This window comes from Hetaerina americana, unplaced genomic scaffold, assembly GCF_022747635.1.
Source record: "Hetaerina americana unplaced genomic scaffold, ioHetAmer1.1.p SCAF_28, whole genome shotgun sequence".
In the NCBI taxonomy this organism is placed as follows: Eukaryota; Metazoa; Arthropoda; class Insecta; order Odonata; family Calopterygidae; genus Hetaerina; species Hetaerina americana.
In genome coordinates this window covers 925,987-952,657 of record NW_027286852.1, presented here as the reverse complement: position 1 = coordinate 952,657, position 26,671 = coordinate 925,987, and the positions used below count along the sequence as shown (strand labels likewise).

General features: G+C 42.3%; 1 protein-coding gene across 1 annotated transcript in view; it reads right to left on the bottom strand.

Moving 5' to 3' along the window:
• The window catches only part of LOC139689846 (uncharacterized), a 107,954-nt gene that overhangs the window by 9,905 nt on the left and 71,378 nt on the right, over positions 1 to 26,671 (bottom strand). Inside the window, exon 2 of the mRNA XM_071586939.1 lies at positions 1,934 to 2,119. Coding sequence (XP_071443040.1) covers positions 1,934 to 2,033 — 100 coding nt within the window. The 5' untranslated portion in view covers positions 2,034 to 2,119. The remainder of the gene's footprint in view (positions 1 to 1,933; positions 2,120 to 26,671) is intronic.

Here is a 26,671-nt window from a genome sequence, read left to right as displayed (position 1 = left end):
AACCCAGCAAATCCACAGAGTTGTAGACTTCATCAGCGACTCATTTAGTAAAAAAGAATGGACGATAGGATTATTCCTTGATTTAAATAAAGCATTTGACAAGGTATGGCATGACGGGATTCTAATCAAAATGGAAGCCTGGAAATACCCTGGATGGACGAAAAGATGGATTAAATCCTACTTGGATAATAGAAAATTCAGGGTCAGATGGGACAAGGAAATGAGCGGGGAAAGAGAAGTGAAAGCAGGAGTCCCACAGGGATCGGTCCTTGGCCCTCTACTGTTTAACCTATTCACGGCGGACTTCCCAGTGGAAAACGATAGTCACCTAATCCTGACCGCGCTCTATGCAGATGACGTAGCAATCATTGCTAAAGGAATGAATTTGAAAACGGCCCGTGAAAGAACCCAAGACATGCTAGATAAAGTGGTAAAATGGTACTCCAAGTGGAGGATGACAATTAATCCCACCAAAACGAAAGCCATTATTTTTAAAAGGCCATACATAATAACTCCCAAAATTCCGTGCATAAGAATTCTGGAGCAACCGATAGAGTGGAGCACGGACGCCTCCTATCTGGGTGTCACAATCGACAATTGTCTAAACTTTAACAAACACGTAAATAACATAACCGGCAAGGCCTACGCGAGCCGAGCAAGCTTAGCGCCTATAATTCAAAACAGTGCTACGCCCCCTAATATTAAAAATTATATATACAAGGCGGTAATTCGTCCGGTCCTAACGTATGCAGCCCCAGCATGGATGGGACTTCTAAACAAGGGCACATATACGAAATTAGAGATAACGGAAAGAAACATTTTAAGGTCCATCCACAGAATTAAACCAAGAGTTAAAATTAAGGATATATATAATCAGGCAGACATGGATGATCTCGACGGAATAATTAAGACACTATGCAAAATTTATTACGAGCAACTGGAACAGCATTGCAGCAAAGCATTAACGTACACAAAAATTAAAAAGGGGCCAACAAATGACAAACAAAAAAGACCATACAGCATTCTAAATAAGACAAGAACCTTATTATAGGCACAACAATAATAATAAAAATAACATTTATATTACTATGAGAGTAATACGACATTAGAATAGACACAGAGCAAAAGCCTACAAAAGGCATCCTCTGATAAAAAAGCCGCGTTTGCGGCGAGACACGATGAGAGCAAAATCATGTCTTTTTTCCCTTAAGGTAATTGACAAGTCGAGGAAGTTGATTGTGCCGTTGACGTCTTTTTCCATGGGGAAGGAAATATTCGGATGGAGTGTGTTCACATAATTGAGGAAAGTGTATAACTGGCGTTTGGCTCCTCTCCAAAGGCATAGAATGTTTTTAACGTAACGGAACCAATAACCCACGTTTTTTACATGCTGATTCTCAGTATTGGAAATATTTCCTTCTAATGAATTGAGGAAGAGTTCGGCTAGAAAGGGAGGAAACCATAGCTGGCCCATTCGTTTGACTATAAAAATGTGGTTGAAACTAAAATCGTTTTGGTTAACTGTCATTTTGATGAGGGAGATCAATTCGTGGGACATATTTTGGGCGATGGTGGCATCATCGAGGAGTTCTTTCACCCTAAGCAAGGCTTCAAATAAGGCCTCGCCGGGATACTGGAAACATTGAAGCGTCAATATTTAATGGACATGCTGGCTTTGATCGACTATCGACCGGATTGGTTATCCACCTTGTACATGCTGGAGACGTCGGTGAATGTCTAAGAACTTCTTTTGATTGTTTATTAACAAAACCAAATATTAGACGAGGGCATATTTTTCCGCAGCACATGAACAACGGGTTATTTCTCTCCCAATCGATCAAACACCCAGGCGATCGGAGCAATCGAATGTCGTGCGATTCGAATGCCTCGACCGCCGCCATTTGACGGCCGCGTGCTTCCTTCCCCCTCTCACCGGTGGGGTAGATGAGGATGGTGGTGATGGGAGCCTTCCGGCCTCCTCCGCCACCACTGCCCGGGGGCGAGGGGGCGTCTGGCGCGCCACCGCCGCTCATTTCCTCCTGCCTCTGGCGGCGTGGCCCGGGGCCGCAGGCGGCGGCCCCCCCAGCACCCGGCCGGCACACGACGCTGCCACACCCCACTGCCGACGAGAGAAAGAGCATCGTTACCACACGAGGACATCTCCCTCCAGACTCACCATGCGGAACAATTTCACCGAATCAATCTCAAGGAATACATATTCCTATATTCAGCAGTGTTACTTAGCACATTGAACCAATATTCGGGAATTTATTATAATTCAGACGACTGTCCATCGATTGCATTGTTCATGCGTTTTATTTTGATCTTCATTTGATCAATCAACATCATCATCATTACCTTCGAAATCGGTTTAATGTGCATTTATAATTTTATCTCAACTGTTATTTTAAGAATGTTTTCTGGAGATCCACTGCCTTGAATTCTTTTTTAACCGAATTACCAGGTCTCTCTTATGAGTATGACTTATTTTTTCCCGGATAGACGGACGGATGGACGGGTGGCGGTTTCTCTGGCTGGGTTCGAGAGAGGGAAGTCTCAGGAAAGATTGGAGACCGGTGGCAGTTGGCTCCCAGCCTTTGCGGAGTGCAGCTCACTCGTTTGCGAAACCTCTATAATGTGACCGCGATGCGCTCCATCATGAACCGGGATTTGCAACAGCGCTACGCTTTTAGGTTTGCATGAAACTGTGCAAAACCAGGAAAAAGTCATGAGAGGCTCAAGGCTGAAAAGTGAAAGCTTTGTTGAACAAGGATCGCAAATTAAGTGTTCGTATCGTTTCTCATGAAGTTGGCATCCCTAAAAGTGATGTGAATCGACTTGTGACCGAAAACATGGGCATGAGAAAGGTGTGTGCAAAGTTGGTGCCAGACGAAGTGCTCTCGGACAAGCGAAAGGAAACTCGCACGCGGATCTGCCGAGAGCTTGACCATGTGAGAAAGGATCAAAACATTTTAGACAATTCCCCACCCTCTTCCCCCGCCTCAAAACTCCGCTGAAAGGACGTCACCACGGCTCGGTAGAAGCGTTACAACAGGCCGTGACGATAGATCTTAGCAGCATTCCGGGTGTCGCCCTCCATAAGGCATACAAGGCGTGGAAAACCCGCGGGCAGCGGTGTGTGGACGCACAAGGGTGCTAGCCACTTCGAAGACTGTTATTGAGTGAATGCATCAATTCTGGGAATAATGTTTAAACTGAATCAGTCCTACAACTTTAGGAACAGTTTATACGAGGTAGGACCGCCTCGTAGGCACGGAAAGAACAGCATAAGAATCATATTTTTGGAATAACACGCTTGGAGTAATAAAGGCATTATATAGGCAAATAGTAATAAAGGCATTATAAGAACGAAGTAGAGACTATAATATCCCTTATTCGATCCAAATCAATGTGTAATTGATTCAGTCTTTTTTCTTGTTGTTCTTTTAGTTACTATTTGGCGGATTTACTTTTCTGAAGTTCAACAGGGAAAAATTATGTTCAAAATATTTAACACTGCTACCAGTCTGTGCAAATTCACAAAAATATTTATTTTTATAAAACTATGAAAAAAGATGATTTAACATTTGGATGTTTTTCTTTGGGTGATTGAAATTACATATTAAAATATTTAAGGCACATATGTGCAACAAGAATAACTTTTACTTTCATAATTACTTAACTATTAGCCTAATCAATGCGAAGATAGTATTAATTGCTTGGTAATTTTTGAGCATTAGTTTCAATATAGCTAACTATTTTTAATTCCATTTCCCTATTAACGTTTTTAGAATTCTACTATTACAATTGGACTTTGGATAGAACAATACTAGAAAATGATATAACGCCTCTCGTAACAAGACACATCACCCATACTACATAAAACCTCCTTCACTTCCGCACACTACTTCTTCCTTCCTCTTTTCATTCCATCGCCTATCCCTTAACTATCCGTACATCTTACCTCCTATCCTCCGCCATCCTTTTTGGGGGAAAAGGAACTCGTCTCTCTGCTCTGATGAGTGAACTTCAAAATACATAGGGCGCAGTATTCGTTTGGCGTTCGATAGCTGGACTGGAATGGGAGAGAAAGACATGACACTACCGTTTAAGAGGAGTGCTTAGGATTGAGGCCGACCGCGTTATTGTGATTATCGAGGAGAAATCGATGGAATGCCACAGAAGACATAAGGAGCGCCAAAATACCAAGTAGGCGTACTATATACATATTCGTGTAAAAGGTCACGTATTCAGAGACATTATAGCAGGGCCATCTTCTGGCAAAGATTAGGTTAAGTTTCGGATTAGCGCCCATAGTATTTCCCACTATTTTGCGGGAGTGGATGTGGACACACTTCATAGCTTAATACTAATAAAGTTTCACGTCATATTTAAGATGAGAAAGCTGGGCGAACGGTTGAAGGATTGGAATGTCGACGCATAAATCAGGACGAAAAGGGAAATGAAATCGCACGAGGCCGGGGTTACGATTAAGATTTTACAGATTTATTTTACGGTTGAGGAAGTTATGAAAAGAAGAGTATTTATGGATTATTCCGCGGAGTTCATGAGAGAGAAATCTGACTGGGAGATTCCTTCAGACCAGTCTTAGTTCCCTTACCGAAAAGAAGGGAATGGTAGCCATATATACGGGACTACTGGAAAGCTAATATGCATAGAACTATGGAAAAATAAGTTTGTTTTCGCCCGCTGCTGAAGTGGTGCTCAGGATCATTAACAAGAGAATGGACAGCAGTGCAAAGATTACTTCGGGGATGATCAGTTTGAGCCCAGGAAGGGGAGAGAGGAACGTGCAGAATAAATCAATAGCATTTTTTTGAGGCAATCTACCGGTTAAGGTAGGTTTTTGCATGGACACAACTACCAGACAAACATTTTATTACTCCTAACAAAACAAAAAATCCATCATCCTACTCTATATCAGGTCCCTCTTCATCTCTCAGTGCTTTCTTCCACCCTTCATCCCGTCCAACATCCCTATCCTGTTCCTTCCCTTTCCTCTTTTGCCCAACATTCTACCCTCTATCACATTCTTCAACATCCCACTGCCGGTCAACACCCCCTTCATCCACTTTTCCTGCCTCCATAGGATTCCTCCCAACAAACCCCTCTCTTCGCCCACCATTCCAAGTACTTCCTCATTTGTTTTCTTCTCTGTCAATTTCACCTTCTCCATTCTTCTCCACACCCACATTTCAAAAGCCTCCAGTCTACGTCTATCCTCCTGCTTCAATGACCACGTTTCCGCACCGCACATAGCTACGCTCCATATCAAAGTTTTTACGAGTCTTTTCTTAATATCCTTATTGAAAGTCCCTGTCATCAACTCCCTCCTCCTTGAAACAGCCTCTTTGCCAAGCGCAATTCTTCTCCTTACGTCCCTACTACTTTGACCGTGTTGGTCCAAAACACTACTGAGATACGTTAACTGTTCTACCTGCTCCAGTTTTTGCCCTCCTATTTTAATGTTTAGATTAGCCTTTTTCTTTCAAGAGAATCGCATAACCTTTGTTTATTAATATTGATTCTCATCCCATACCTGTCGCACTGAATTTCCAATTCACTCAGCAATGCTTCCAACCCCTTGGCTGACTGACAAACCAAAGCTTGGTCATCAGCAAGCCGAACTGATTCCACGACTTCCCCGCCCACCTTCATTCCTACCTCCAGTTCTTCCCATGCCTCTTTAATCATTTCCTCTGCATACATGTTGAACAGCAATGGTGATAATGGGCAACCCTGCCTTACACCTCATTACTGCAATGGCATCACGCGTACCCCTCCCCTTCCTAAACCCAAACTGATCATCATCTATGTAGTCATTTGCCCTACTCTCTATCCTTCTGTTTATGATCTTGAGAACAACTTTAGCTGCGTGGGATATCAAACTTATCGTCCTGTAGTCCTCACATGATGTAGCCTTTACCTTTTTCGGAATTGGAGCTAAAACTGATCTCACAAAGTCTTCCGGCCAGATTCCTTCCTCATAAATACTACGAATCAGCCCATATAGCCTCTTCCTCCCACATTTTCCTAAACATTTCAATAGTTCCGAGGGAATATCATCAGCCCCACGACCTTATTTAGTTTCATCTCCCTTATGCCCTTTCTATCTCATTGTCTAGTACCTGGACCTAAGCTGCCTTCCTCTACGTTATATTCATTTTCAATATCTAACTTTGTTGGTCTAAGTTCTTTACCATACAGTTCTTCTATATACTCCTTCCATCTCTCTTGGATCTTTCCTGCGTCAACTATTACCTTACCCGCCTTATCTCTCACTGTTAGCACAGATCTTCCTTTCTTACTTCCCGATAAAGATTTAACTTTGCTGTACAGCGCACCGATTTCACCCTTCCTCTGCAGACTCTCCAAATCCTCGCACTGCGTCTTCGACCATGCTTCTTTTGCTTTATTTGTTGCCCGCCTCAATTTATTCTTTAATTCTTTGTACTTCATTTTGCCTAATTCTGCATTTACATTCTTCCATTTTCGCCGCTCATCCATCTTTGTAAACATCTCATCCGTGATCCATGGTTTCCTAGTCCTTTTAGCGTTAACGGTTCCAAAAGTGTCTTTTGCGGCTTTAGACAACCCTTTCTTGAAACTTTCCCATTTTTCTTCGATAGTACTTAGTTCTTCACTATCCTCCATGATTTCCTCTACCGCCTGTTTGTATTCCTTCCTTGACAAACCATTTAATGCTCCTATATTCCATTTCTAACCCGCCGCCCCTACCTTATCTTTTTGAAACAGACGCTACATTTAAAAACAACTAAATTGTGGACAGCATCCGCTCCCGGGAAGCTGTGCGAATTTATCAAACTGTTTCTAAGCCTGTGTCTAACCGTGAGATAATATAGCTGATACCTGTCTGAGTCACCTGGCATTTTCCATGTATACAGTATTCCCTGTACCTGCATCTTTTGTGGTGTCTAAACCAAGTGTTGGTGATGACTAACCCTTATCTCCTGCAGAACTCAACTGCTTTCTCCTCACGGTCATTCCTCGTGCCTAAATCATAGTCTAGTAATATTATTTTTATAATATAAGTCTATTAGTAATAATCTATCCGTTACCTGCTCTATGTCGACTACGCTTCTTCCTACCTCTTTATTTAATACTATGGCAACCCCTCATTGGCTCTCATCCCCGCCGCTTTATATTATTCTATAATTATCACTCCAGTAATCCCCGCTATCCTTCAATCTCACCTCGCATAAACCTGAAATATCTAAATAAATAAAATATTTTTCCCATTTCCATCTCTCGCTTAACATTCTCTAATTTCCCTGTCCTCATCATTGTTCTAACATTCCACGTTCCTATTCTAATTAATGTGGTCTTCTCCTGCGTCTTCTCTCCTTCTGCTGCTGGTTTTCCCTTGCAAGGTTTTCGTAGGTTGACGACCGCGGAAGCCTTGCCTCCCCCGCTACCGGGCACGACGCACGGCCGATTGGGCCGAGCCCCGTAGTTGCTAGGACTCAAAATCTCTATACAGTCCATTATGTAAATCTTGGGAATGATAATTGAGGTGGGTTCCCCCTCCTCCATTGCAGCCGCCTCACTGAGGAACAGCCGCTGCGTGGACTACCTTTCGTCTGGCTCCTAACCTTCGACCTATCTGGCATGGGTGGCCCTACCAGGAGCAATTATTATTACTCCCGCCAGCACAGCTCTAGGGGTCATCGGGACGCACAAGCCCTTCCACCACGTCAAGGTTGTAGTCCGGGGAGGGAATCAATAGTATATGGCAAAAAAATAGATTGGAGGATTTGGAGGCTGATCCGCAACCTTTACATGTCTCAGACTACTCAGGTGCGAGTGGGGAACGGAGAGTCCGGATGGGTAGTGTAAGGAAGAGGTGTAAGGCAGGGTTGCACATTATCACCGTTGCTGTTCAACTTCTATGTAGAGGAAATGATTAAGGAGGCATGGGAAGAACTAGGGGTAGGAATGAAAGTGGGTGGGGAAGTCATAAAATCAGGTTTGCTCATGACCAAGCTCTAGTTTGTAAGTCAGCCAAGGGCATTGATTGATGAGTGAATTGGATACTCAGATCGATAGATATGGGATGGCAATCATAAAGTAATGGAAAATAAAGGTACTTTTATTCTGAAAGATTATTTTTTTAATAACATTATGGAGCAACCTGAAGTCTGGTATTTTATTTGAACTGATATATTTCAGATGTGGACCGAAGTCGTTCCCTGAAACGCTACTTTAAAAGGTGACTGCTGATATTTTATGTACAATTGAATGTATAAAACTCTAAAACAATAAAATTAATTTCAGACCGGGAAAGATGGCACTTGTAATGTAGAATGAGTGTGTGTGAAGAGGACAGCTGTTGATATAGATGGGGGAGGTTTGTTTTCAGGAATGGGAGAGGGTCGCGTGAAGACCAAGGTGTAAGGCGATTGATAATAGAAACCTACTACCTATCGAGTGCTATCAGGGTAATATTTTGTTCTTTTGTGGCTTATGATTAGGCGTTCCATGGAGTGAGTTGGGTATCATTGAAGAACCTATTACAATAAATAGGAATGATTTAGAGAGATAATTGACTGTTCCAAAACCTGAACATGTGTTCGACTGCCCTGTTACGAGAGCCGAATGGAGTGAGCCAAATCCATTTCGGACAATCCGCTTTCTATATACCCCGCGCCTCTTTCCATTGCTAGTGACTCCACCACCGAAAAGCAGGCGAAACCTTGCCAATTGTCCCAAATTATCTTTCCCTACCCTTAATCGGATTTATCTATCCTACTTCAACCGCAGATCATGCCAAGATTTTCAATATTACTTAAATTGAGGCTATACTATATTTTCCGTGCTTTTCACTAGGGTGCCTGGCGCCCTTGTGGGGCCTTTTCTCTTGTCTGCCGGCATAGCCTTTAAAATCGCAGCATTTTAATCCTCTCTCTTTGCACTAGTGCCCCCCCTTCTGTGTTATCATTGCAATCATAAGTGGTTTTCTCAATACACATTTTAAGTATAAATGTATGTTGCAAGCAACCCTATCGCCCTTGTCGTAATACATATGGCCAACGCTCTCTCAATCTTATCTTCTTAACGACTACCTGTGCATCTAATCACTCTCGCTTCAATGCATCTGTGCATCTAATCCTCCTGCTTCAATGACCACGTTTCCGCACCGCACATAGCTACGCTCCATATCAAAGTTTTTACGAGTCTTTTCTTAACATCCTTACTCAACGTCCCCGTCATCAACTCCCTCCTCCTTGTAAAGGCTCTTTGCCCAGCGCAATTCTGCTCCTGACGTCCCTACTACTTTGACCGTGTTGGTCCAAAACACTACTGAGATACGTTAACTGTTCTACCTGCTCCAGTTTTTGCCCTCCTATTTTAATGTTTAGCCTAGCCTTTTTCTTTCAAGAGAATCGCATAACCTTTGTTTATTAATATTGATTCTCATCCCATACCTGTCGCACTGAATTTCCAATTCACTCAGCAATGCTTACAAACTGACAATTTGCTGATGACAAACTAAAGCTTGGTCATCAGCAAATCTAACTGATTTTACAAATTCCCCGCCCACTTTCATTCCTACCTCCAGTTCTTCCCATGCATCTTTGATCATTTCCTCTGCATAAAGGTTGAACAGCAACGGTGGTAATGGGCAACCCTGCCTTACACCTCTTCCTAACACTGCCCATCCTGACTCTCCGTTTCCCACCCGCATCTGAGCAGTCTGAGGCATGTACAGGATTCGGATTAGCCTCTTTTCCCTCCAATCTATTCCAATTTTCTGCAATATACTCATTAGTTTTTACCAATTCCTTATATCAAACGCTTTTTCGAAATCTACGAAACAGGCAAATACCTCCTGGTTGTGTTCTATATTCCTCTCGATTAATAATCTCATTACCTCAATTGCATCACGCGTACCTCTCCCCTTCCTAAACCCAAACTGATCATCCCCTAAGTAATCTTTTGCCCTACTCTCTATCCTTTTGTTTATGAACCTGAGAACAACTTTAGCTGCATGGGATATCAAACTTATCGTCCTGTAGTCCTCACATGATGTAGCCTTTACCTTTTTCGGAATAGGAACTAAAACTGATCTCACAAAGTCTTCCGGCCAGATTCCTTCCTCATAAATACTACGAATCAGCCCATGTAGCCTCTTCCGCCCACATTTTCCTAAATATTTCAATCGTTCCACGGGTATGCTATCGACCCCCACGGCCTTATTTAGTTTCATCTCCCTTAATGGCCTTTCTATCTCATTGTCTAGTATGACTGGACCTTTGCTATCTCTCTCTGCGTCATATTCTTTTGCATTGTCTAACTTTGTTGGTCTAAGTTCTTTACTATACAGTTCTTCTATATACTCCTTCCATCTCTCTTGGATCTTTCCTGCGTCGACTATTTTCTTATCCGCCTTATCTCTAACTGTTAGCATTGATCTCCCTTTCTTATTTCCCGATAAAGATTTAACTTTGCTGTACCGCACACCGATTTCACCCTTCCTCTGCAGACTTTCCATATCCTTGCACTGCGTCTTCCACCATGCTTCTGTTGCTTTATTTGTTGCCCGCCTCAATTTATTGTTTAACTCTTTGTACTTAAATTTACCTAACTCCGTGTGTACATTCTTCCAGTTTCTCCTCTCATCCATATTTGTAATCATCTTATCCGTGATCCATGGTTTCCTAGTCCTTCATATTCAATCCATTTATTGCTTCTACATTCTATTTTCTAACCCAACGCCCCTACCTTATCTTTTTTAAACAGACGCTACATTTCATAACAACTAAAATATGGTCAGAGTCCGCATCCACTCCCGGGAACCTGTGGGAATTTTTCACACTATTCCTAAACCTACGTCTAACCAGAATATAATTTAGCTGATATCTTTCTAAGTCACCTGGAATTTTCCACGTATACCTGCGTCTTTTGTGGTGTCTAAACCAAGTGCTGGTGATGACTAACCCCCGTCTCCTGCAGAACTCAACTGCTTTCTCCCCGCGGTCATTCCTCGTGCCTAAACCGTAGTCCCCCACCTCATCACCATCTCTTCCTTCGCCTACTGTCGCATTCCAATTCCCCATCATTATCACATGTTTCTCTGAAAGAACACATCCGATTATGTCCTCTAACTGATCGTATATCCTATCGACCTCTTCTTCCTTATGGTTGCTCGGTGGCATGTACACCTGAATAATAACTAAGTTCGTCGGTTCTGCTTTTATCTCCACTAGTAGTATTCTATCCGTTACCTGTTCTATGTTGACTACGCTTCTTCGTACCTCTTCATTTAATACAATGGCAATCCCTCGTTGGCTTTAATCACCGCTGTCTTTCCATCTCACCTCGCATAGGCCTAAAATATCTTTTTTCCCCTTTCCATCTCTCGCTTAACACTCTCCAATTTCCCTGTCCTCATCATTGTCCTAACATTCCACGTTGCTATTCTAACTAACTTTGTCTTCTTCTCTTGCGTCTTCTGTCCTGTTGCTGCCGGTTTTCCCTAGCAAGGGTTTCGTGGGATGACGACCGCGGAAGCCTTGCCTCCCCCGCTGCCGGACACGACGAACAGCCGATTGGGCCGAGCCCCGTAGTTGCCAGGACTCAAAATCTCTTTAGTGACCATCATATTTAACTTTGGAATGATAATTGAGGTGGTTTCCCGTTGCCTTCCTCAGTAGTGTTTTAACGTGACGACATCACTTACTGGCCGCCCCTCTGGGGGCAGACGCCACTGCAGCCGCCTCACTAAGGAACAGACGCTGCGTGGACTACCTTTCGTCTGGCTCCTAACCTTCGACCTATCTGGCATGGGTGACCCTACCAGGAGTAATTATTATTACTCCCGCCAGCACAGCTCTAGGGGTCACCGGAACGCACAAGCCCTTCCACCACCTCAAGGTTGTAGTCCGGGGAGGGATATAGGGATTATTTATATATATATATATATATATATATATATATATATATATATATATATATATATATAAATAATGGGCTGACACAACATAACACAAATAGAAAATAATAGACACATATAAAAGAACACTTACACGGTAAATTGTTCGAGCTTTCGGCCCTCTCAGGGGCCTTCTTCAAGAGAGACTGAAAATATGCTATGGATCAGGAGAGGGGAAAGAGTTATGGGCGTGGAGGGGAGGTGTGGAGGGGAGGTGTGGAGGGAATGCTGGGAGGGAAATTAAATATGGCGGTTAAGGGTGGGAATTTTGAAGGAACGGAAGGATAGTATGTAGGCGGATTCACGAGTTCTCACCTCTATGTTGGTAGCTGAATCAGGTAGGGAATCAGGTAGGGATTCAGCTACCAACATAGATATTGAAATGTAATGAAATAATTGACTTTGTAATTCCACACACTTTATTTAAAAACACACGACCCAGTTTTCGACGTTGAACGTCATCATCAGGTGGTCCTCATAGAAGCACGCTGGCTATATATACCTTCTGATCATAGGAGGGGGGGGTTGGTCAGAGAGGGAGGTCGGAGGGGTAAAAAGGTTACAATGTAGCTGGGAAGAAAAGAGAATTACATTTTTGATTTAGAAGAGTGGTAGGTCTAGGAGTGGGGAGTGGGAGGGATACAAAATTTCGTTGGCAAGATCATCTTTCCAACGGACACATTTCAAAATTTCTAACTGCTCCAAAGCATCGAGCCTTTGACCTTTTTCTTCAAAATGAATAATTTTTGTCACAAAGTCACTTTTGTGTTCACTTTCGATGAGGTGTTTTGCAAAGAGGGATGTTATGTTCTTATTTTTTACACATGTTTGGTGTTCTTTAATCCTTTCTTTAAATTTCCGTCCTGTTTGTCCAATATACTTTGTGCTACAATCCGAGCACTTTAACTCATACACTCCACTCCTCTCGTTTTCGGGGACTTTGTCTTTAGTGTGAGAGATCAGGTTCTTAAGGCATGAACGACTGTAAAAGGCACATTTAATTTTTTCTTTAGGTAAACTTTTAATTACTTTTTGAGAAATAGTCCCAAGATATAGTATTCTCCGCCATTTGGCAGTGGGATCTTTTACATGTTCGGGGTTGTAAATGTGGCTTAAGGCTATTTTTGTAAGTTTATTCCGGTAAAGTTTATTTATTAGATCTTCTGAATACCCATTGTTTACTGCTAACGTTTTAATTACATTAAGTTCCTTATTTACATTGAATTTTGACATAGGGATAGCGGTCAAACGGTGGATCATTGCATGAAATGCCGAAAGCTTTTGGGTGAAGCAATGCCTTGAAGAGGAATTAATTAATTGGTCTGTATACATTTCTTTCCTAAAAATGGAATACTGTAACCCATCTTTGTCTTTAGAAATGGATAGGTCGAGGAAATTCAGGGAACCTTTTTCCTCTTTTTCACACGTGAATTGTACATTAGAATTGATAGAATTTAGATGTGCTAGAAACTGATCTAGTTGCCTATCAGAACCTGTCCACACACAGAAGACATCGTCTACATAGTCGTTTTGTTGGTTAAGATATGTAGACGATGTCTTCTGTGTGTGGACAGGTTCTGATAGGCAACTAGATCAGTTTCTAGCACATCTAAATTCTATCAATTCTAATGTACAATTCACGTGTGAAAAAGAGGAAAAAGGTTCCCTGAATTTCCTCGACCTATCCATTTCTAAAGACAAAGATGGGTTACAGTATTCCATTTTTAGGAAAGAAATGTATACAGACCAATTAATTAATTCCTCTTCAAGGCATTGCTTCACCCAAAAGCTTTCGGCATTTCATGCAATGATCCACCGTTTGACCGCTATCCCTATGTCAAAATTCAATGTAAATAAGGAACTTAATGTAATTAAAACGTTAGCAGTAAACAATGGGTATTCAGAAGATCTAATAAATAAACTTTACCGGAATAAACTTACAAAAATAGCCTTAAGCCACATTTACAACCCCGAACATGTAAAAGATCCCACTGCCAAATGGCGGAGAATACTATATCTTGGGACTATTTCTCAAAAAGTAATTAAAAGTTTACCTAAAGAAAAAATTAAATGTGCCTTTTACAGTCGTTCATGCCTTAAGAACCTGATCTCTCACACTAAAGACAAAGTCCCCGAAAACGAGAGGAGTGGAGTGTATGAGTTAAAGTGCTCGGATTGTAGCACAAAGTATATTGGACAAACAGGACGGAAATTTAAAGAAAGGATTAAAGAACACCAAACATGTGTAAAAAATAAGAACATAACATCCCTCTTTGCAAAACACCTCATCGAAAGTGAACACAAAAGTGACTTTGTGACAAAAATTATTCATTTTGAAGAAAAAGGTCAAAGGCTCGATGCTTTGGAGCAGTTAGAAATTTTGAAATGTGTCCGTTGGAAAGATGATCTTGCCAACGAAATTTTGTATCCCTCCCACTCCCCACTCCTAGACCTACCACTCTTCTAAATCAAAAATGTAATTCTCTTTTCTTCCCAGCTACATTGTAACCTTTTTACCCCTCCGACCTCCCTCTCTGACCAACCCCCCCTCCTATGATCAGAAGGTATATATAGCCAGCGTGCTTCTATGAGGACCACCTGATGATGACGTTCAACGTCGAAACCTGGGTCGTGTGTTTTTAAATAAAGTGTGTGGAATTACAAAGTCAATTATTTCATTACATTTCAATATGTTATGCAAATTCCACAAAGTTACGCCTGAGACAACAAATTTTACCAACATAGAGGTGAGAACTCGTGAATCCGCCTACATACGAGGGTCATCCGGAAAGTAGTACCCGTTCGTGAAATAAAGACACAAAAGTAAATATTAACAAACATAAAAAATTTTATTTGAAAGAGGATACTTTAAACTACTTCTCAACATAATCTCCAAGCAAATTAAGGCATTTGTCATAACGTGTGACAAGTTTCTGTATTCCTGCTGCATAGTCCTTCGCCGCCAGCTCATTGAGATACAGGGTCACTCCTTCTTTAAGTTCTTCATCGCTGTCAAATCTTTTTCCTGCCAAAAAGTCTTTAAGCTTTGTAAAGAGATGAAAATCTGAAGGGGCCAAGTCCGGGCTATACGGTGGATGGTCGAAAGTTTCCCATTTGAATTGCTGCAAAAGTTTTTGTGTTAACCCAGCTGCATGAGGCCTGGCATTGTCATGAACGAGAATGACACCAGTAGACAATAGACCTCGCCGCCGATTTTGTATTGCCCGCCGTAATTTCTTTAATGTTTCACAATACGCATTGGCATTAATAGTGTCTCCACGGGCCATAAAATCAATAAGCAATACACCTCGTCGATCCCAGAAAATGGTTGCCATGAGTTTCCTGGTGGACAGAACTGTCTTGAATTTTTTTGGTTTGTTTGGTGAATGAGCATGATGCCACTCCATTGACTGTCGTTTAGTCTCAGGTGATGCATAACAAACCCATGTTTCGTCACCAGTAATTATGCGAGTCAAGAAAGAGTCTCCTTCATCAGAATAACGTCCCAAAAACGTCAGTGCTGCAGCCATACGCTTGGTTTTGTGCTCATCTGTAAGCTTGCGAGGGACCCATCTTGCACAAATTTTTGCATAATGCAGATGGTGTTTAACAATTTCATGAACAATTGTTCGAGAAACATTGGGAAAATGCTCACAGATGTCATCAATTGTGACGCGCCGATCGTTCCTCACGAATTCGTCAACTGAGCTCACCAGTTGGTCTGTAATGACAGACGGTCTCCCCGAACGCTCATCGTCGTGTGTGTTCCCCCTCCCCATGTTGAAGTTGCGACACCACCGCCGAACAGACGACTCGTCCATTACATTGTCTCCATACACCTCCTTTAATTGGCGATGAATATCACATGGGCGAACGTTTCTTGCATTGAGGAATTTAATCACTGCCCTCACTTCACAACTGGCGGCGTTCTCAATTTTTTTAAACATTGTAAACAATCACAGAAACAACACAGGCAATGCTAGCGTCACGCAACTTGGCTCAGAGAAGGCAGACAAGCCACTGAAGCTATCTGACCTCGTCCAGCGGCTACTCGCGTCGTCAACACTTCATGCGGCACGAACGGGTACTACTTTCCGGATGACCCTCGTACTATCCTTCCGTTCCTTCAAAATTCCCACCCTTAACCGCCATATTTAATTTCCCTCCCAGCATTCCCTCCACACCTCCCCTCCACACCTCCCCTCCACGCCCATAACTCTTTCCCCTCTCCTGATCCATAGCATATTTTCAGTCTCTCTTGAAGAAGGCCCCTGAGAGGGCCGAAAGCTCGAACAATTTACCGTGTAAGTGTTCTTTTATATGGGTCTATTCTTTTCCATTTGTGTTATGTTGTGTCAGCCCATTATTGTGCCGCTCGTATGAGTTTTTCCGGACAATCGTTATATATATATATATATATATATATATATATATATATATATATATATACACACACACACACGTCCGCACATCTTGATCACAGTTTCTTCGTAAAGATGTTACAATAATCATTATGCCGCTTGGTCGAAAATTATGTATTCGAATCTGATATTTGATCACTCGGTTTTACATTAGGAGAGATCATGTGGATATAATTAGAAAGAATACATGAACAACAAATGGGTTTATGATGCCATTTTTCTCACGAGCGATCTGGGATCAAAATAACTTTGTCCGACCGAGCTGGGGGGGAGGGTTTATTTTCTGTCAAAAGTAGTCTGTTATGTTATCACCCTCTGCCACACACTCTATCGGTGGCTTCCAGAGTACCATGTATCCATATACGAATGTACAGTAATAAGAGCAGCTGTAATTAATTTCGTTTATGGTTAAAAAATGCCTTACTATAGGTGGACGCGGTGAACTTAACTCGAACGATATCTCGGCGAAATCTCTAGCCGCACCCTCCTCCTTTCCTCTTCCAAGTTGAAATTCGCCGCGGGGACTTTCCTAGTGGTCAGCAGAAGGACTTGCAGCACTCTTGCCTTGCACCTAGAAATCAATCGTCGTATGAGGCGGCCATCGCATATGGGGCCTTCCCGCCCAATCGACGCTGAGGGAGACTCATTTGCGCGAGTGACGAGTGAGGAAGAAGAAGTCACTGGCGAGTGTACTCCCCTCTCTGCTATCTCCTCGTCCATCGATACAAGCTCTCTCCGCCTGACACCCACTGCGACGTGACTACGGGCAGTGGCGAATCGACCAAATAGCGGTTTAACATTAAGGACAGCGACACCAAAGTGAGTGAGAATCATCTAGGAAGTTACGCAAATGATTTCAGTAAGGTCTACGCCTGGCTTCTGAAAATGATCTCAGCCGAAAACTCGAGAGTTAATAAGTAGGCAGACTTGATAATTGAAGTGGTATCTTTAAAAATAAGAAATTTTCGATGATATTTCTAACTTGAATAAATCTCGGAAAATTAAACGGTGACAATTACCGATATTGAAATAAAGACTGCTTTTATTTAGACCATTTGAAAAAACTCCCCGGAGTCTTTATCCCTCTGAACAAACGCAATAACAATTAAGAGTCAAAGTCTGCATTGAGGATCAGGTAGATCTCTCCTCGCATCCATACGAGGAAAATATGTAGGAACGGATTGAAAAGTAGACACGAGTGATGCAAAACAAAGAATTTTTGTAAAGCTGTGGAGCCTCGTGGGGTCGGTCTTCGGGTCGTTCGCAAGACATGCAGATATCCAGCGGCAACTGTTGCAACACGGCTGGGGAAGGACGGCCCGATCGAGCTGTTAGTCGTTCCATAAATGAAGAGGGTGGATGAACCCAAACCTGGACTTCGAGAGCGGACGTGGGGACGGGGAAAGTGGATGTCTCCCTAGGAATTAGGAAGCATGCATCTGTCAAAGTTCCCAATGCAAGGGACTAGAAAACAAGAAGATACCATGGCAACATGGAATACGATGAGGATTATTTGTTCCTCATCGTGTTTACTTTCTTGATTACACTCCAGTAGATAACCCATATTGATTTTGGCTGTGCACAGCCTGCAATTTGAATGCAAAGCACTGTTGACAGCATTTAATATTTATGATTTTTTCGAGAATCAGGTTTTTTCATTGATAATATTTGCGAATACACGGGGAACTTTCGTAAAGTAATCTGTGAAAGTTTTACAACCATTGTTGCGTGATTGATTAAGAAATACATGAAAGCGCCAGTGTTTTACATCTGACGAGGTGCATGAATTCAAGCGAAAGGATAAACTAATATCTCTGCATCTAATGCCCTTAAAGAGGCTCGCGGGATAGTTCGTGCATGTAGATTCTTTCACATGCGCGCATAGTACATGCGAGTGCTTTTGCATGCTAGCTAAAACAATAGAGTTGGCTAATATTTCCGCATATGTGACTCCTGCCCTGACACCCTCCGCCGAACACTTTTGCGGAGGCTGGCAGGGTACAGTGTAGGTGTAACCGAGAAAGAAGTTCCAGTAGATCACATAAAACATCTTGAGTTGGGCTGAACACAGCATACAATATGAATACAAAATATTATTTTAAGCATTAAATATTTATGACATTTTCGAGAATCAAGTTATTCATGTCTAATATACGTATACACGGGGCAACTTCGAAACTTAAATACCGTTTCCTTAAATTTAAATATTGGTTTTTGAGACCAAAGTTGTAAGTGATTGATTGTTTCCGAAGCCACTGAAGTCATTGTTTTGATTCAGTGGTCGTTTACCTGACGATTAATGCAGACAAAAATGTCCGCGAAAATCGTTACGCCCACAAGTTGAGAATTGCGTGCTGAGATTCAGTTTCCGCGTTCATAAGGCTCCTCAACTGTCCAAATTCATGGTGAGTGGCGACTAGTTCATGAGTCTAGAGTGGCGAGTGAAGGAAAGGGCGGGTAATGGGGTCGAGACTTCTTAAATGAATGAGCGCACAAATGGTGGCGTGCTTTCCAGTCGGATCGAAGGAGTTGGGGCTGAATGGGTTGGGAAATGTTTTGACGGGGAATTGGAGTGGACCTAATATAAGAGGGTCATCCGGAAAGTAGTACCCGTTCGTGCCGCATGAAGTGCTGACGACGCGAGTAGCCGCTGGACGAGGTCAGATAGCTTCAGTGGCTTGTCTGCCTTCTCTGAGCCAAGTTGCGTGACGCTAGCATTGCCTGTGTTGTTTCTGTGATTGTTTACAATGTTTAAAAAAATTGAGAACGCCGCCAGTTGTGAAGTGAGGGCAGTGATTAAATTCCTCAATGCAAGAAACGTTCGCCCATGTGATATTCATCGCCAATTAAAGGAGGTGTATGGAGACAATGTAATGGACGAGTCGTCTGTTCGGCGGTGGTGTCGCAACTTCAACATGGGGAGGGGGAACACACACGACGATGAGCGTTCGGAGAGACCGTCTGTCATTACAGACCAACTGGTGAGCTCAGTTGACGAATTCGTGAGGAACGATCGGCGCGTCACAATTGATGACATCTGTGAGCATTTTCCCAATGTTTCTCGAACAATTGTTCATGAAATTGTTAAACACCATCTGCATTATGCAAAAATTTGTGCAAGATGGGTCCCTCGCGTATCTCAATGAGCTGGCGGCGAAGGACTATGCAGCAGGAATACAGAAACTTGTCACACGTTATGACAAATGCCTTAATTTGCTTGGAGATTATGTTGAGAAGTAGTTTAAAGTATCCTCTTTCAAATAAAATTTTTTATGTTTGTTAATATTTACTTTTGTGTCTTTATTTCACGAACGGGTACTACTTTCCGGATGACCCTCGTACTTGAGTAGGCCTGTCCTCGCATCGCGTCGGGAGCCTCTCAATCGCTCGGGAATACATTACAGAATGAACAGGTAAATATAACTCCTGTAGTAAGTAGCATCAGAAAGGGAAATTACAATGAACCAACAATCAATTACAATATCTTGTTCCATTAAAGCCCCCAAAATTTCAGAGTTTAAGATGACTCGTCGATAGCTTAACTGGCTTAGGCACTCGATCGGACATTGAGGGATTCGGGTTCGAATCCCGGTCAAGATGAATGCATTTTACACTCCGAAATTGTTACAAAATGGTAATTAACTTCCGAAGTTTGAAACTAAATATAGCCGAATTTTATCACATGATAAAAAAGCCGAAGCCAATATACTCTTAAAAACTGAGAGCTGGTTATCGCACGGCATCGCAGGCGAGGAGATTTTTCCAAAAGGCCTCTGAATTTTTTTTAGGGAAAGAGAAATTTGGATAGGGGAGGAGTGTTCATAGCTGATACAGATATCCACCAAAGCAGAAGTGAGTCTCTCCCTAATAGTAACATAGGAAGTGTTTGGTGTTCCATGAAAAGCCCTCGGACGAAAAGTGTCCACATTTGTGCGTACTACAGACCTCCCAATTCCGGAGATACATGAATTTTAGAACTCGAAAGAGAGACCGCCAGTTTGGATTCCCTTTTACCCAATAAGAGGATTGGAATGGGAGGGGATTCCTATCTTCCATCTGTGAAAAGGAAAACTACAGCTTCATAGCAGGAGGTAAGGCCAAGTAGTCATGCGAGTCACCGCTTCGTGTTTTTACATCACATTCGTTTAATCAGTAACCACCTAGAATAGTAAATAATATAGTTGATCGATTAGCAACAAATTTTTCCGAAGCCATCCGAAATACTGCAACACTTAAAGGATCTATTGACCACAGAATAGTGCCAGTTAAACTCAATTTAACCACAGACAAAAAAAATAGAAATCGAAATGAAAGATTTACTTGTGTGACCGATTACGAATGATTTAGGGCATGGCTCACAGTAGTCTTATGGTACATTTTAGGAAATTAGCAGAAACAGACAAAGTGAGAGCTTGTGGAGTGCTTATCACGACGTCACGCGGACTACAATAGAAAATTACATGCCTGATAAATTGAAAAGAGACTGGACGGAACGGAGATGGTACAACGTAGAAGTATGTAAAGCATTGAAACACCAAAGAGCATTATGTTTAAAAATTAGGATATCACACTGGGACGAGTCTTTCAATGAACCAAAAATGAAATAATGCATGCCTATAAAACAGTTAAGCGTTAGTTGAAAAAGCATTTCGCCAGGCGTTATAAGAATTTTAAAATAAAAAAATATGTGAATACAAGGTCTGTCCCAAAAGTAGTAAGATATTTTTTTCCTGGATAGACGGATGGCGGTTCTCTGGCTCGATTCGAGGTTCTCAGGAACGACTGGAGGTCGGTGGCAGTTGGCTTTCAGCTATTTCGAAGTGTAAATCGTTCGTTTGCGAAATCCCTATAACGTGACCTCGTTACACTCCGTCGTGAACCGGTTATTGGAATTGCACTACGCCAGCAAATTTTGCGTGAGACTGGGAAAAACCGAGAGAGAGACACATGGCATGCTCAAGGAAGCTTCTGGTGATAACGCCAGGGGTAGATCTGGTGTTTTGGAGCAGCACAAGTTGTTTCGGGAGGGTAGAGACGATGTTGATGGCGCCGAAAATTCAGGAGGCCCTTCGGTGTCGAAAAATGATGAAAATCTTGCAAGAGTGACAGGGATCGCAGAATAAGGTCTCGCATCGTTTCCGATTAAGTTGGCATCCCGAAGAGTGATGTGAATCGACTTGTGGGCGAAAACATGGGTATGAGAAAGGTGTGTGCGAAGTTGGTGCCAGACGAAGTGCTCTCGGACAAACGAAAGGAAACTCGCACGAGGATCTGCCAAGAGCTTCTCGAACATGTGAGAAAGGATCAAATTTTTTTAGAAAATGCCCCATCACACTTCTCCTCTTCCCCGCCTAAAATCCATGCTGAAATGGCGTCACCACGGATCGGTGGAAGCGTTACAATGGGCCGTGACGAGGGAGCTTATCAGCATTCTGAGCGCCACCTTCTGAAAGAAGTTAACGTTCGTGTTATCCTAACCGGCCAAAGCTTGAATAACATGATAAAACTGGATAATAAGTCACCTGAAGAATGATATTACTATTGCAATGAAAATGCTTTCCGTTGAAGCGAGAACATGAGGAATAAGCATGTTGATTGCCTATTTTTCTAGGACACCGCCATGGCACGAGAGATTCATGATAAGAAATGGCCTCTGCATTTGCTCCATTAGAACCGAATTCGCCACTTCAATACGAAAGAAAGGTTACAAGGCACCAGCTCATGACGTCACCACGACGGGAAGAACGAAAATTCCGTCGATTTTCAGTGTTTTAGGTTTGTTACAAAGGTTCTGCAGAAAGTTAAAAGTGAGGCTAACATAAGGTCTTTTGTGAAATTAGCAATGCGTTGGATGGAAATAAAGATGACTTTGTGAATAAGAAAAGAGCTAACCGCAGTGGAAAACATTTTTGCTATCTTTTCCCTCAGTTACAATTTTTTGTATTAAGCGTTGACATGAACAAAATCTGATTCTTTATCCAAAGCCAAATGATTTTTTCGCTTATCATCACCTGAAAATTCGAAGTTCAATTAAAGCTCTTAACGGTCACCCATACACAGGTTAATACATTTATCGATTGTTATGTCACCCGCAATTGTCGCCGCACAGGCCCACGAGATGACGCAGATGAGCATGGCATTCAGAAAAGGGCCAGAACAATCTCATGGGTATTTACGTTGAAATGTCAAACTCGATTTTTACACAAAGATTACTTCTCCATTTACTATTTTGCACGGAATGTGCAAAGCATAAATCAAATATTTTATCGCAAAGAAAGAGACACAACTGGCATGGGGAGATGTCTGGGGAGAAAGGGAGAGCTCGTCGTTTGATTAAATTTCGAGATGAGAACGAAGAATGGGGGCGGGGCAAGGTCCCCTGGCGCACCCCTCCCCCGTAGGGCATTGCCCCTGGCTCAAGACCCCCGATGGAACGCCTTTGACGTCTCTTTTGAGCTAGAAAGCAATTGGAGTCGGGGCTGAGTGTGGGTGGGGCAACAGCAGGACGCCTCTTTCTTGAAGTTGACAAGTGAAGCACAGGATAGCCATAGAAACTCCGGCTCTGTTCTTTTGAAATTGCATGGTTAGCCATAAAGTAGACTGCATTTCATTCTAGCATATCCAAGAGGAATCATTTCCGGGTGCAAAGAAACGAGCAAATAGGTATATAGAAGGTAGAGAAAATGCGTTGCAACCGAACACTAATGAAGACACGATGACCATTTTATGCACTTTCGCAATGATTTCTGGGGTGGCAGTGGCACATTTTGGCCGGCCACTGCGCGGATCATCACCTATGCTCCTCCCGACCAAACTAAACTCGTTTGTCCCCTTGGAAATAAATGGGCACGAAGGAGCTGAGTCCCCCGAGGTGTTCGGAAAACCGTAATGAATTTCCTTTGCTTTCAATGAGGATAAAAAATTATACAAACACTAAGGGAAATAAAAATATATACTGAGAAATAAAGAACCTACTCTTACAAATATATAAAAATTTTATCTTAGGCTAGTAAAAGACCTTAGGAAGGAAGTAGGCTGGGGGCCGCTTGAGATGCGAAGAGAATGAATGAGTCTTAAGAAGTTAAGCAAGGCTGAGAACACAGGCGTTTAATAATGACACAAAGGGAATTACTGTGACCCTACGCTATTTAGATAGGTTAGACCATGAAGATAAGATAAGGGAGAATCCATCATGGATATATATATATATATATATATATATATATATATATATATATATACTACCTTGATCAAAAATTTCCCGGAATTTATTCAGAAAATTAAAAATACAAGTTTATTCATCTAAATCTATATTGTCCCCTTCAAAGTAATCCCCATCGACTGCAACACACTTATGCCAGCGCTTGATCCAATCCTCGAAACATTTTTTATATTCGGTTTTCGGTATGTCCATCAGTGCTTCCTGCGATTTTTCCATTACTTCCTCTCGGCTGCTAAAACGCGTTCCCCGTAATGGTTTTTTAACTCGATTGAACAGAAAGAAGTCACAGGGAGCCAAATCAGGTGAATTCGGTGGCTGTTGGATGGTATTTGTTGCATTTTTCGTCAAAAAATTACGAATAATGATAGCACTGTGCGACGGTGCGTTATCATGGTGCAAAATCCACGAGTTTTCTGCCCACATTTCTGGTCTCTTTCGGCGAATTGCTTCACGCAAACGTCTCATAACGCCCAAATAATACTCTTTGTTTACTGTCTGGCAAAAATTCATGATGCACTACACCGTTGTAATCCATGAAAACCGTCAGCATTGCCTTCTTTTTTGACTGAAAACGACGTGGTTTTTTTGGTCTCGGCTCATTTGGTGAACGCCATTCACTTGCCTGATGTCTGGATTGCGTGTCGTACTCATAAACCCACGTCTCGTCTCCAGTAATGATCCTTTTGATGAATGTGGGATCGGATTCAGCCTCGTAAATCATGTCTTTTGCGACGTCAACACGGTCTCTTTTTTGCATGAAATTGAGGTCTTTTGGAACCAACTTTGCTGCTACACGACGGAAACCCAAATCATTAACCACAATGTCTTGGGCGGATCCATAGGCAATGTTCAAGTCCTCCGCTATTTCTCTGATGGTTAATTTGCGGTTATTGACCAACATTTCTTTTACTTTATCAATTTTTTCACCGACTTTCGATGTCGATGGTCTGCCACTGCGTTCATCATCTTCGATTGACTCACGACCACTTCTGAACCGCTCGTGCCACTGGTAAACGACCGTTTTTTTAGAGAATCGTTGCCGAAACACTTTTCCAACATTTCCAACGTCCGTGCGCCACTAAATCCGTTTTTTACGCAAAATTTAATACAAGTTCGTTGTTGCAAATTTAAATCCATTTCTGAAATTGTAAAAAATCGCCAACACACACAGAGATAGATGTACTCTTGGCTACGTAACTTTTGCAAATGTCAAGTTATGACACTAAGATTTAAAGGGAATATCAACAACAGATGTACCAATTTAACAAAAAAAAACAGAACTCAAATCGGAACGATGGGAGCGCCACACGGTGGTTATTCCGGGAACTTTTTGATCAAGGTAGTATGTATATATATATATATATATATATAACTTTTTGAAAGTCTCACGGACGTGAATAATAATGTATAACACTTAGCACTAGTGGACACAGACAAAAACACAGAAACACACAAAAAAGAGACTCACTATTTTTCGAATTTTCGGTGGTCGTTGCCACCTTTATCAAGGAAGAGAGGGACAGAACTGAAGGGAATACAATGGCTGGAGCGATGGATGGAAGGGGAAGGTGGGGAGAGAATTCCGAAGGGACGGGTTTGGAGGGGCAGCGTTAGAAGGGTGGGGAAAATGTAGAAGGTGATGGGGGTGGAAGGGGGATGAAAATATAATTAGAGCAGGGTAATTAGTGCCTAATATTGATTCCTGGCCAGTTCCAGGACTCCAAGAGCCAGATGAAGGATTGCTCTAATGTCTTGAGTTTCAGTGGAGGATCAGAGGGTGGGAGGGATGCTATGATGGATACACTATAGCATTTATCAAAGGGAGTGTTGTGTTCGGAGGCGTGTTTGGGGATAAAGAGCATATCAATTAAGGAAGAGTTTTTGCATGAGGCTCGGTGGTTGTTGATTCTGATATTGAGGGGTTTGGTGGTCTGCCCAATATAATAGGCAGGGCAAAGTTGGCACTTCAGCAGGTAAACTACATTGCTAGATGTGCAAGTAGAGGAGGGAATTGGTGGGAGAGAGTTAAAAAGCGAGTGGGAGAGGGATGGGATTTTGGTTTTGAAAATAGGGTATGTTTTGCATCTGGGTTTATTACATGGCGTTGGAGTGGTTTTAGGACGGGTTGGGGATTTAAGGAGTGGATTTGTTGATTTGAGGAGATCGGATAGGTTGGCGTTTGAAAGTAACTGAGGGGCATTTGGGAAAAAGGTTGGCGGTGGCATTATGATTTTTTAGGATAGGGTAGAGGTCTTTTAGGATTGGTCGTATAGATTCAAAGCCCGGGAAGTATGTTGTGCAAATTGAGAGAGGGTGGGGTTCCGCGGTGGAGGAAGGTTTGGGAGTGTACGCATGTTTTCGGATTCTTTTTTTCAGGAGGGATTCGGGATAACCTCTTTTGAGGAGGGAACAGTGTAGACTTGAAAGGAAATAATCAAGGGAATCAGGGTCACTACAAATTCTGTGTCCTCTATTGGATAGGGAGTAAGGAATGGAGCGTTTTGTGTGATATGGGTGGCAACTATTGTAGTGTAAGTATTGCTGTTTGTTTGTGGGTTTAATATGTACAGAGGTGTGAAATGTTTGGTTTCTTAATGTAACATTTACATCCAGGAAGGTGATTTGGGAGGAGGAAACTGTAGAACTAAAGGAGACAGAGGACGAAGCATTGAGGTCGGAAATGAAAGCTTTCAGGGAATCGGTACCATGTGGCCAGAGGAGGAAGATATCATCGATGTATCTGAGCCACAATAGAGGTTTCAGTGGTTGTTTTGACAGGAATTTCTTCTCTGCAAGACCAAGAAAGAGGTTTGCATAGGAAGGGCTGAACCTGCTACCCATGGCACAGCCCTTGATTTGTAAGAAGAATTTGTCGCTAAAGGAAAAGGAGTTGCGGGTGAGGATGAACTCGGAAAGACTAAGGAGAAAATCTGTGCTGGGTATGTGTGGCTCAGGGCGTTGGGAGAGGTAATGTTTGAGAGCGGAGAGACCTTCTGAGTGGGGAACCGATGTGTATAGGGATGTTACATCTATGGTGGCCATAATAATCTCAGT